Here is a 13,200-nt window from a genome sequence, read left to right as displayed (position 1 = left end):
TGCATAGTGAGGAGCAGCTCAGACTCCCCAAAGGGTGACTCCCTTCCCCAAAGAAAACTACTTTTGGGGGGAACAAGCGCTGAGGAAAGAGGTTTGCTCTGCAGCAGGCCATTCTGCACCTCTGCCCACCTGCCTGGCTTGGGCTGGCAGGAGGAGCACTGGGTACATAAGCAGACGAGCAGCAGAAACGCTGCAAACCCATTTGCAAGCACCCTGGGCTGCCTCTGAGGAATCCAGTCTGCATGAAGGGCTCGTGGCACTGCTGTAAATGAAATCTCAGTCTCCTGAGCCTCTGTCTGCAGGCTGTTGGTTTAATTTATGGTCACATTTGCACACTTTGTAGTTGCATTTTGCACTAGCCCCTGCAGCTTCAAAACCTGGGCCTGATCCCATTAGATCAGGAGCCCTTAAGGAGCAGCCTCTCTAAGCTGGAAGTAAGGCTTTGGGCATTTCTATGGGCACATCTTTCCTGGGGGCTGCACTGCAGCTACCTCAGCCCAGGAGCTGGGTGCACAGAGGAGACAAGGGCAGGACTTGATCCAGCAGGATCTGTCTGCTGCCGCTGCGTAGGAGAGCTGCTTTGGTGTCCACTTTGCCTGGCTCCCAGCAGGGCTGCCTGCCTGGGGCACAGCCTGCTCCGTGCACCACTGTGCCACGTGCCTGTGTGCTTCTGCTGGCATGGTCCCTGCCCGTGCTCTTATTTCTGCCTCTCACTGCCTCCTCCTCCTCCTCCCAGCAAAGCAGCTCAGAGATCCTGTGCCTGCTTGCAGAATGCTTGCAGTGCAAGGGGAAAGCCAGTGAGATGAGCTGCTCTGGGACCACCTGCTCTGTCCCTGACACAGGACCCTGCCTAGGTAGTAACAGGGTCCCTGGTGGCTTGTGGCACACCCACATGACAAAGTCCAGGCTTCATTTCCCCAGCCCAAGCACTGACTGCCACACCTGGGGTACACCACACCTAGAGAATTTGCACTAAGTGTGTCTTCTTCATCTGTTCTGGGCATGCTTGGTCAAAGAGGCCAGGCCCAGAGAGTGGTGGTGAATGGTGCCACATCCAGTTGGCATCTGTCACAGGTGGTGTACCCCAGGGATCAGTGCTGGGCCCAGACCTGTTCAATATAATTATTGATGATCTGGACGAGGGGATTGAGTCCAGCATCAGTAAGTTTGCAGATGACACCAAGCTAGGAGCAGGTGTGGAGCTGTTGGAGGGTAGGAGAGACCTGCAGAGGGACCTGGCCAGGCTGCTTGAGTGGGCAGGGGCCAATGGGATGAGATTGAACAAGGCCAAATGCAGGATTCTACACTTTGGCCACAACATCCCCAAGCAGTGCTACAGGCTGGGGACAGTGGCTAAGAGCAGCCAGGAGGAAAGGGACCTGGGGATGCTGGTAGAGAGTAGCTGAAGATGAGCCAGCAGTGTGCCCAGGGGGCCAAGAGAGCCAATGGCATCCTGGCCTGGATCAGGAGCAGTGTGGCCAGCAGGACAAGGGAGGTTATTCTGCCCCTGTACTCAGCACTGGTCAGGCCACACCTTGAGTGCTGTGTCCAGTTCTGGGCTCCTCAATTCAAGAGAGATGTTGAGGTGCTGGAAGGTGTCCAGAGAAGGGCAACAAAGCTGGTGAGGGGCCTGGAGCACAGCCCTGTGAGGAGAGGCTGAGGGAGCTGGGGGTGTGCAGCCTGCAGAAGAGGAGGCTCAGGGCAGAGCTCATTGCTGTCTGCAGCTCCCTGAAGGGAGGCTGTAGCCAGGTGGGGTTGGGCTCTGCTGCCAGGCAAGCAGCAACAGAACAAGGGGACACAGTCTCAAGTTGTGTTGGGGGAGGTCTGGGCTGGATGTTAGGAGGAAGTTATTGTCAGAGAGAGTGATTGGCATTGGAATGGGCTGCCCAGGGAGGTGGTGGAGTTGCTCTGCCTGGGGGTGTTGAAGCCAAGCCTGGCTGAGGCACTTAGTGCCATGGTCTGGTTGATTGGGTAGGGCTGGGTGCTAGGTTGGCCTGGATGATGTTGGAGGTCTCTTCCAACCTGGTTGATTCTATGATTCTAAGAGGAAGCTCCACCTTCCCTCAGAGTCTTTCCCCAGCACCAGGCAGTATTCCACTGCTTCCAAGAGCAATGCAATCACAGTTTATCTTAATGATCCTCTTTGGTCTCCACTGGTTCAAGAATGACACCCAGCAAATCCAGTCTGCAATGGCACTGCAACCATGTGAGGCTCCTTTGCTAGAGCAGCAGAAATGTTAGGTTGCTATCTCTGGGTGTAGCAGAAATAAAGCTTCAAAAGCAGAAGATGCCCCAAATTTAAATAGACCAAGCAAGTCCAGAGACTAAGGCAGATGATTCCCAAGGTCATGCAGGAAGCCTGTGGCTAATGTGAGGACTGAAGATAGATCTCCTGAGGCTTAGACATTCTGTGGTCTCAGGACTGTCTTCTCTTTTGTCTTGCAGTCCATTAGGAAGATCAGTTAATGAAATGGAATGAATAATGCCAGCTGCAGCACCAGCAATGCTGTAAGGGAGACAAATTTAGCAGCACAGGCTTAACAGCAGCAAGCTTGAAAATGGAGGTAGGCTGCAAGTGCCATAAGAGCCTACTCTGCAATAGGTCTGCAGAGCTTTAGGGTCTTGTCAGCTGTGCTGATCAAACCTTAAAGAAGAAAGGTGCAGCATCTACCTGCCCCTGAGGAGAGAAATGCCCAATTTTAAGGTTCCCAGCAGCTGAAAAAAAGGTAGTCCCACTGGAAAGAATCAAAAGACTTTTCTAGGTCAGTGGCAGGAATAGAGTCTTGAATTCTGTGATCCTCATGGTTCAAAAATAACATTAAAGACCAAGAGAAATTATCTACAGCTGAAGAGCCAGGAGTAAATCCTAAGTGATGCATGGAAGAGGTATTGTTGCTTGTAGTAGTCCATGAGTTCAGGTGGCATTGCAGAAATGGTGTCCATGAGTTGAGGTGGCATTGCAGAAATGGTGTCCATGAGTTCAGATGGCATTGCAGAAATGGTGTCCAAGAGTTCAGGTGGCCTTGCAGAAATGGTGTCCATGAATTCAGGTGGCCTTGCAGAAATGGTGTCCAAGAGTTCAGGTGGCATTGCAGAAATGGTGTCCAAGAGTTCAGATGGCATTGCAGAAATGGTGTCCATGAGTTCAGGTGGCATTGCAGAAATGGTGTCCATGAGTTCAGATGGCATTGCAGAAATGGTGTCCAAGAGTTCAGGTGGCCTTGCAGAAATGGTGTCCATGAATTCAGGTGGCATTGCAGAAATGGTGTCCAAGAGTTCAGGTGGCATTGCAGAAATGGTGTCCAAGAGTTCAGATGGCATTGCAGAAATGGTGTCCATGAGTTCAGGTGGCATTGCAGAAATGATGTCCATGAGTTCAGGTGGCATTGCAGAAATGGTGTCCATGAGTTCAGGTGGCATTGCAGAAATGATGTCCAAGAGTTCAAGTGGCATTGCAGAAATGGTGTCCATGAGTTCAGGTGGCCTTGCAGAAATGGTGTCCAAGAGTTCAGATGGCATTGCAGAAATGGTGTCCATGAGTTCAGATGGCATTGCAGAAATGGTGTCCATGAGTTCAGGTGGCATTGCAGAAATGGTGTCCAAGAGTTCAGATGGCATTGCAGAAATGGTGTCCAAGAGTTCAGGTGGCATTGCAGAAATGGTGTCCAAGAGTTCAGGTGGCATTGCAGAAATGGTGTCCAAGAGTTCAGATGGCATTGCAGAAATGGTGTCCAAGAGTTCAGGTGGCATTGCAGAAATGGTGTCCATGAGTTCAGATGGCATTGCAGAAATGGTGTCCAAGAGTTCAGATGGCCTTGCAGAAATGGTGTCCATGAGTTCAGATGGCATTGCAGAAATGGTGTCCATGAGTTCAGGTGGCATTGCAGAAATGATGTCCAAGAGTTCAGGTGGCATTGCAGAAATGGTGTCCATGAGTTCAGGTGGCATTGCAGAAATGGTGTCCAAGAGTTCAGATGGCATTGCAGAAATGGTGTCCAAGAGTTCAGGTGGCATTGCAGAAATGGTGTCCAAGAGTTCAGATGGCATTGCAGAAATGATGTCCAAGAGTTCAGGTGGCATTGCAGAAATGGTGTCCATGAGTTCAGGTGGCATTGCAGAAATGGTGTCCATGAGTTCAGGTGGCATTGCAGAAATGGTCTCCATGAGTTCAGGTGGCATTGCAGAAATGGTGTCCAAGAGTTCAAGTGGCATTCAGCCTGGCTGTGAGGAGGAAGTTGTTGAACATGAGAGTGGTGAGAGCCTGGAATGGGTTGCCCAGGGAGGTGGTTGAGGCCCCATGGCTGGAGGTGCTTAAGGCCAGGCTGGATGAGGCTGTGGGCAGCCTGATCTAGGGTAGGGTATCCCTGGCCATGGCAGGAGGTTTGGAACTAGATGATCCTTGTGGTCCTTTCCAACACTGACTGATTCTATGAAATGTCACCCATCCCTGGTGTCCTTTGGTGAAGAGGATCTTGCCAGATTCATTCACTGAGGGATTGCACATCAGCAGTTCAAAAGCCAGAATGGAAAGCTGTTTCTAACCAGCAGCACCAAACAGCTCATTTCCCATCATCCAAGGAAAAGCATCCTCCCAGGGGAGGAAGGAAGTACAAAGTTTGTCTCATCTGATTCTTTCTCCTGCTCATTTGACTCACATAGAATTATAGAATCATAAAATCAACCAGGTTGGAAGAGACCTCCAAGCTCATCCAGTCCAACCTAGCACCCAGCCCTGCCCAGTCAACCAGACCATGGCACTAAGTGCCATAGCCAGGCTTTGCTTCAACACCTCCAGGGACGGTGACTCCACCACCTCCCTGGGCAGCCCATTCCAAGGGCATGTGGTTGTTGCCAAAGACCTTATGATAAACTCAAGCACTGAGCAAAACATGGGCATGGAGAACATTTCTGAAACAGAGGTAGCAGAGCAGCCTTCCTACAGGAAGGCAGGGGAGGGACTAAATGGGTTTAAACTGTCAGAGAGATTTAAACTAGATGTTAGGAAGAAGTTCTTCATGGTGAGGGTGGTTAGACACTGGAACAGGCTGCCCAGGGAGGTTGTGGCTGCTCCCTCCCTGGAGGCCAGGTTGTATAAGGCCTTGAGCAACCTGTTCTAGTGGGAGGTGTCCCTGCCTATGGCACGGGGTTGGAACTGGATGAGCTTTGAGGGCCCTTCCAACCTAAACCATTCTATGCTTCTAAGCTCATCAACACAGGTCAAAACACCCTTCTTGTCTTTGTGAACAACCCAAGTATTTTGAGTGATGATTTTAAAAGACCTTCATAAACCCAGGCACTTCAAGACTTCTGAAAGACATCACAGGGAAGCTGGAACATTATGTGACATGGCATGACATGGGATTTCTTTTGAGTATTCTTCTTCAGACTTAAATTACACCAGTTGAACACCATATAGTCTTTTTTTGTACCAGCTTATTGATTCCTTTTATGGTCTAAAGACACAAGGGAAAACAACAAACAACAAAAGAAAGCAATTCATCACTGATTTACATCTCCTAAGAGAAATTGCCAAAGACCTGGGGCAAAAGACATCAAGGACAGAGCTGTCTATCTACTGCACTGTGAATAGTGATGGACCTGAACTCACAGAATCATAGAATCAACCAGGTTGGAAGAGACCTCTAAGTTCAGCCAGTCCAACCTAGCACCCAGCCCTATTCTATCACAGAATCATAGAATCAAGCAGGTTGGAAGAGACCTCCAAGATCATCCAGTTAAACCTAGCACCCAGACCTAGCCAATCAACCAGACCATGGCACTAAGTGCCTCAGGCAGGATTTGCTTCAACACCTCCAGGGTCGGTGACTCCACCACCTCCCTGGGCAGCCCATTCCAATGCCAATCACTCTCTCTGCCAACAACTTCCTCCTAACATCCAGCCTAGACCTGCCCCACCACAACTTGAGACTGCATCCCCTTGTTCTGCTGCTGCTTGCCTGGCAGAAGATGCCAACCCCACCTGGCTACAGCCTCCCTTCAGGTAGTTGTAGACAGCAATGAGCTCTGCCCTCAGCCTCCTCTTCTGCAGGCTGCACACCCCCAGTTCCCTCAGCCTCTCCTCATAGGGCTGTGCTCCAGGCCCTTCACCAGCTTTGTTGCCCTTCTCTGGACACCTTCCAGTACCTCAACATCTCTCTTGAATTGAGGAGCCCAGAACTGGACACAGCATCTCTCAGCTGATGACCTTTCCTCCTGAGCTGCCTCCAAGCAATTCCACAGGCCAGGAAATGTGTTGGACGAGACAGCAGGAAGGATGAGAGCAGAAGCAGGATCTGGCCCATCCCTCTGCTATTGACAGCCTCCTCAGGAAAATGTAATTGCTGGCTGCCCTTGGCTTGCTGTAATCTGGCAAGAGTTCCCCATCACTCTCTAAAGCTTCAAGACAATATTAACACAACTTTTGAAATAGCATCCCCTCTATTTTTGTGGCTAACGCTCAAAAGGAATTAGCTTAGAAGAAAAACCCAGTGACCTCCCTTAATGCTATTGTTCTCCTAAAGTGCTGTCTGTCAGGAGCTAACAGCACCACGTTGCAGATCTGGTGCTTGCCCTCAATGTGTCCCACAATGTGTTGACGTGGAGCAATGCAGAGCACTGTTCTGAAAAACATAATCAGTCCAAAGTGTCTTCAAAGTCATTGCACTTACAGCAGAACTGGCAGTGGCTTCAGTTCTGTCTTTGAATTTGTTGTCATTAAATAGTGCTTGAAACCAGTGCTGATTCTCACCCTGCCCTGCAACAGGACAGCTAAGAGGCAGCCCTGAAGTGTGTCCAGAGAAGGGCAATGAAGCTGGTGAGGGGCCTGGAGCAGAGCCCTGTGAGGAGAGGCTGAGGGAGCTGGGGGTGTGCAGCCTGCAGAAGAGGAGGCTCAGGGCAGACCTCATTGCTGTCTACAACTACCTGAAGGGAGGCTGTAGCCAGGTGGGGTTGGTCTCTTCTGCCAGGCAAGCAGCAACAGAACAAGGGGACACAGTCTCAAGTTGTGCCAGGGGAGGTCTGGGCTGGATGTTGTTAGGAAGTTGTTGTCAGAGAGAGTGATTGGCATTGGAATGGGCTGCCCAGGGAGGTGGTGGAGTCTCTGTGCCTGGAGGTGTTCAAGCAAAGCCTGGCTGAGGCACTTAGTGCCATGGTCTAGTTGATTGGGTAGGGCTGGGTGCTAGGTTGGACTGGCTGATCTTGGAGGTCTCTTCCAACCTGGTTGATTTTATGATTCTATAATTCTATGTGAGTCAAATGAGCAGGAGAAAGAATCAGATGAGACAAACTTTGTACTTCCTTCCTCCCCTGGGAGGACCACTTGGCTTGTGGCTGTGCCATCAACACTGGACTTTACGTGATCTCACTGAAGCATCTTAAGACCTACAAACAGTGGTATCAGTAAATCAGTAACATCTGTAAGTCAGTAACATTTGTAGTTCAGTATCATAGAATCATAGAATCAACCAGGTTGGAAGAGACCTCCAAGGTCATCCAGTCCAACCTAGCACCCAGCCCTAGCCAGTCAACCAGACCATGGCACTGAGTGCCTCAGCCAGGCTTTGCTTCAACACCTCCAGGGATAGTGACTCCACCACCTCCCTCGGCAGCCCATTCCAATGCCAATCACTCCATCTATGAGGAACTTCCTCCTAACATCCAGCCTAGACCTCACCCAGCACAGCTTGAGACTGTGTCCCCTTGTTCTGCTGCTGGTTGCCTGGGAGGAGAGCCCAACCCCATCTGGCTGCAGCCTCCCTTCAGGTAGTTGTAGGCAGCAATGAGGTCTGCCCTGAGCCTCCTCTTCAACGTCCTGTAGCAGGAAAGAAGGGCTCTGAAGGGAAGCAAATCCAACTCACTGCTTTTAATCCTGCTTCTGTTCATGATCACAGGAAAACTCTCTTCCAGCATTGTGGTATCCTGCAATTGATGCCAAGATCTGTGCATGTTTCACCCTTTTAAGAGACAGGCAGTGTGATGCTTATTTGCACATTCCAGTCTGCCCAGTAAATGTTTACTTGGTGGTCCTGGTTTAGTTCTGTTGCAGAGAAGTAGTTCTCATCCCTGGTCTATTGATGGCCAACTGCTTAGTTCCTAATTCTGGCTCACTGCTTGCTGAATGCATAATTTAAATTCTCATGGCAGAAATCCATTTTTAATCAATTACCAGTGCAGTCTTGGATCCACCCAGTGCTGATTGGGATTGTGATGAACTTTTTGTGCACCTCTGGGTAGACACACAAATGGTCCTAATGCCAGGTGCTGGCTCTGTCCCTCACCTGACTCAGCTCCTGGAATAAATGAGTGCACACCAAAAACCTCCTCACCCCCTTCAGGTTTTTGTTACTGGTGGTAAAGTGATGGGTTCTGGTGCCCATGATTTAAAATAACTCTGGAAGTAGCATGGGACAGTCTAATCCTATGGTTCTGGTCTGAAGGGACATAGAATCAAAGAATCATAGAATCAACAAGGTTGGAAGAGACCTCCAAGATCATCCAGTCCAACAGTTACCCAAAAGAAAGAATTTAAGCAGAAAAAAAATGATGGCATGGTTCATCAGCAAGTTTGCAGATGACACTAAGCTGGGGGCAGATGTGACTGAGTTGGAGGGCAGAAGGGCTCTGCAGCAGGACCTTCACCATCTGGACAGATGGGCAGAGTCCAATGGGATGGGGTTCAATAGCTCCAAGTGCAGGGTGCTGCACTTTGGCCACAACAACCCCATGCAGAGATACAGGCTGGGGTCGGAGTGGCTGGAGAGCAGCCAGACAGAGAGGGATCTGGGGGTTCTGATTGATACCCACCTGAACATGAGCCAGCAGTGTGCCCAGGTGGCCAAGAGAGCCAGTGGCATCCTGGCCTGCATCAGGAATGGTGTGGCCAGCAGGAGCAGGGAGGTCATTCTGCCCCTGTACTCTGCACTGGTTAGACCACACCTTGAGTGCTGTGTTCAGTTCTGGGCCCCCCAGTTTAGGAGGGACATTGAGATGCTTGAGCGTGTCCAGAGAAGGGCGACGAGGCTGGGGAGAGGCCTCGAGCACAGCCCTACGAGGAGAGGCTGAGGGAGCTGGGATTGGTTAGCCTGGAGAAGAGGAGGCTCAGGGGAGACCTTATTGCTGTCTACAACTACCTGAGGGGTGGCTGTAGCCAGGAGGAGGTTGCTCTCTTCTCTCAGGTGGCCAGCACCAGAACGAGAGGACACAGCCTCAGGCTGCACCAGGGGAGATTTAGGCTGGAGGTGAGGAGAAAGTTCTTCCCTGAGAGAGTCATTGGACACTGGAATGGGCTGCCCGGGGAGGTGGTGGAGTCGCCGTCCCTGGAGCTGTTCAAGGCAGGACTGGACGTGGCACTTGGTGCCATGGTCTAGCCTTGAGCTCTGTGGTAAAGGGTTGGACTTGATGATCTGTGAGGTCTCTTCCAGCCCTGATGATACTGTGACACTGTGTGATACTGTGATTTTGGTAGCCTGGGGAAGGAGATGGAGACCTGAAGTCTGGGGCAAAAAAAACCCCAAACCTCTCTACAACAATGAAGGAAAGCAGGAGGCACTCAGTGCCATGGTCTAGTTCATTGGATAGGGATTGGATAGGTTGGGCTGGATGATCTTGGAGGTCTCTTCCAACCTGGTTGATGCTATGATTCTATGATCACTGTTTCATAGAACACTGGGATGTTAAATGTACATGGGCCACCCTTTTGCCCAAAGGAAGTTGTCTTTTATAACTGACTGAGCAATGTGGGCAACAGTCAGACTGAGCAGAGCTTTTGTGTCTCCTCACAGCTGTGTGCAGTAAATTACATACCTCTTTGGTTTTTTGAGGGGGAGCTTGAGGATTTGTGTCTCATGTGAATGATGACTGGTTTATACACACTGCTACTGTATACCTTGTGTTATGGATTCCTGGTGGATCCCCACTGAAGAGCTGCAAACAGTGTGCAGGGCAAAAGGTGTTAATAGGGATATTTTCTGCTCTTCCAAAGAATCTAAACCAATCATCCCTTGCCAGCTTGTTTTGTGCTTTGGGGTTTGTTTGTTGTGGTTTTTTTTTTTCCAGTAAAGCCAGGAAGAATGTGAAACCAAGACAAGAGACAAGGGAGGTTATTCTGCCCCTCTGCTCAGCACTGCTCAGGCCACACCTTGAGTGCTATGTCCAGTTCTGAGCTCCTCAATTCAAGAGAGATGTTGAAATACTGGAAGGTGTCCAGAGAAGGGCAACAAAGCTGGTGAGGGTCCTGGAGCAGAGCCCTGTGAGGAGAGGCTGAGGGAGCTGGGGGTGTTTGAGGCTGCAGAAGAGGAGGCTTAGGGGTGACCTCATTGCTGTGAGTGATTGACATTGGAATGAGCTGCCCAGGGAGGTGGTGGAGGCACCATCCCTGGAGGTGTTCAAGCAAAGCCTGGATGAAGCACTCAGTGCCATGGTCTGGTTGATTGGATGGGGCTGGGTGCTAGGTTGGAGTGGATGATGTTGGAGGTCTCTTCCAACCTGGTTGATTCTATGATACTGTGATTCTATACAACTACCTGAACAGAAGCTGTGGCCAGGTGGGGTTGGTCTCTTCTGCCAGGCAAGCAGCACCAAAACAAGGGGACACAGTCTCAAGTTGTGCCACGGGAGGTCTAGGCTGAATGTTAGGAGGAAGTTGTTGTCAGAGAGAGTGATTGGCATTGGAATGGGCTGCCCAGGGAGGTGGTGGAGTCACTGTGCCTGGAGGTGTTGAAGCCAAGCCTGGCTGAGGCACTTAGTGCCATGGTCTGGTTGACTGGCTAGGGCTGAGTGCTAGGTTGGCCTGGATGATCTTGGAGCTCTCTTCCAACCTGGTTAATTCTATGATTCTGTGCTCTATGTACAAATCAGTCTTAAGTTACCACCTCTCTGGGCAGCCCATTCCAATGCCAATCACTCTCTCTGTGAAGAACTTCTTCCTAACATCCAGCCTAAACCTGCCCTGGCACAGCTTGAGGCTGTGTCCTCTTGTTCTGTCCCTGGGTACCTGGCAGAAGAGACCACCTGGCTACAACCTCTTTTCAGGTAGTTGTAGACAGCATTAAGGTCTCCCCTGAGCCTCCTCCTCTCCAGGCTCAGCTGCTCCTAGCAGGGCTGTGCTCCAGCCCCCTCAGCGTCCCTGCTGCCCCTCTCCAGACACGCTCAAGCACCTCAACATCTTTCTTAAATTGAGGGGCCCAGAACTGGAGGCAGCACTCAGTGTGTCTATAAACACATTTATCCTCCTTCTTGCATTGTGAGTTGTTTTTCTTTCCCAGTGTTCACCAGTTATGGCCATCACTTAGCTAGGATGTCTCTGCAAGGTTGCTTATTTACTGGTGGGGAGACCAAGGCAGAGACAGTGTCTCACTAGAGGAAGAGTGTTGGTATTGGTGTTAAAATTCAGCTAGTAGTGGGCTCCCTACAGGGAGCACTTGCTTTATCATAGAATCATAGAATCATAGAATCAACCAGGTTGGAAGAGACCTCCAAGATCATCCAGTCCAACCTAGCACCCTGCCCCATCCAATCAACCAGACCATGGCACTAAGTGCCTCATCCAGTCTTTTCTTGAAGACCCCCAGGGACGGTGCCTCCACCACCTCCCTGGGCAGCCCATTCCAATGCCAATCACTCTCTCTGTGAAGAACTTCTTCCTAACATCCAGCCTAGACCTACCCTGGCACAACTTGAGACTGTGTCCCCTTGTTCTATTGCTGGTTACCTGGGAGTTGTCCTGTTTACCTGCACACCCTTGCACCCTGAATCCTGGTTTATGCAGCACGTTGAGCATGAGAGGAGGCAGTATTCATACCCCACACATGCTAATCGAGCTGCTGCTTGCACTGCTTGGCATGCTGGTGTAGCAGGGCTTGGCTAGAGGGTCTGGGGGGTTATGTGGGTCACCCCATGACTGTGGGTGCTCATGCCTGCAGAGGGAGAAGGGTGATCTCCAGTAGTGTGGATGCTCTGCTGTTTTCCTCTGTTTCTGGAATAGTTTTGACAAAAAGAAGGAGGAAGAAAAAGAAAAGCAAAATGGGAGTTGCTCTGTTGGGGTTGGATCCTGACCTTGTTTTTATCCTGCCTGCTCCCTGACCTCAGGCATCTGGTTAGAGGAGAGGTGGGCAGCAAAACCCGGAGGGCTTTGACAACGTTTAGCCCTCCAAAAAGGTTCAGAGAACGGCGTAGTTCACCAGCCTTAGGAAAATTCTGGAACACGAACAATCGCAACCACACAGCCACATAGGAAACACAGCTCAACCCCCGCTCCCGCCCCCCCCCCCCCCCCCTCCTCCTTTCCACCCACACCCAATTTGTTTTTATTTCTTTACCATCAGGTTGTCTTAACCATTTCGATGGCTTAGGAGGCTAAGCCGCCGAGCGCAAAGCTTTTGATTTGAAAGGGGACCGCATCCCCTTTTCAAAGGAGCCTGCTCCCTAGGGCAGCCACATCACACTGCTGATTTGCTGCAGTGGAGACCGCAGCGCGTACAATATGCCCTCCCCCCTCCGCCTGTGCTGCTTACAGCATCAGTCCGGAGCCGAGCGGGGAGACGGGAGCGGTCCCCGCTAACCCGCCCCTGCTCGGGAATGCCTGGCTGCTAACGCAGTGCCTCCGACCAAGGGACCGCCAGTTCCTCCGCGCTCCGAGATGCAAGCCAGTGCCGATTCCACCAAGATGGACTGCCTGTGGAGCAACTGGAAATGTCAGGGTATTATGTCTGTGCTGGTGCTGCATGCTAGGAGGACTGCATGTCAGAGGAGGCAAAGGCAGGATCCATCCATTTTCGCATTGTTCACCTGCGGGCCTTTGCATGCTGTTTTCTCTGCCTCCCCGGGAAGCTTTTCTTTGGGGGTAATTTAAGAAAGCAAGCTTTAAAGAGCCCTTTATAATGTTCTTTGAATGTATTTCTTCCATCTCCGGCTGCCTCGTCCTGAAAGCATCCAGGACACAGGACTTTCTTTCCCACCTTACAGCTGCTTCCCAGAGCATCCGCCCTTGCCGTTAGCGGTTTCGTTTCTCACCCCTGCCTCTCTCCGCCGGGCTGCCTCTGCGCACGATTCCATAGCTTTCGGGCATTAGGGAAGCTGGGGGACGGTGGATTTGTGCCTGCTGGGGTTCGAGGCGGTTGCGTTGGGCTCCTGGGTGCATCCTGCCCGCGGACACACCCATGGAGAGGGCTTAGCCTAGCGTCCACACAAAGAAAACGCAGCTCC

The 13,200-nt window shown here is 51.1% G+C and overlaps 1 protein-coding gene across 2 annotated transcripts in view; it reads left to right on the top strand.

Moving 5' to 3' along the window:
- Positions 1-13,200, top strand: part of RTN1 (reticulon 1) — a 162,666-nt gene that overhangs the window by 123,988 nt on the left and 25,478 nt on the right. Inside the window, exon 1 of one of the 2 annotated variants that reach the window (XM_064153236.1) lies at positions 12,347-12,695. The exons of the other annotated variant lie outside the window; for it this stretch is intronic. Within the exon in view, the coding sequence (XP_064009306.1) occupies positions 12,635-12,695 (61 nt within the window). The 5' untranslated portion in view covers positions 12,347-12,634. Of the gene's footprint in view, positions 1-12,346; positions 12,696-13,200 lie in introns of those variants that run through there. 2 annotated transcript variants of the gene reach the window in all.

This window comes from Pogoniulus pusillus, chromosome 1, assembly GCF_015220805.1.
Source record: "Pogoniulus pusillus isolate bPogPus1 chromosome 1, bPogPus1.pri, whole genome shotgun sequence".
Lineage (NCBI taxonomy): Eukaryota > Metazoa > Chordata > Aves > Piciformes > Lybiidae > Pogoniulus > Pogoniulus pusillus.
This window is presented reverse-complemented; position numbering and strand designations above follow the sequence as displayed.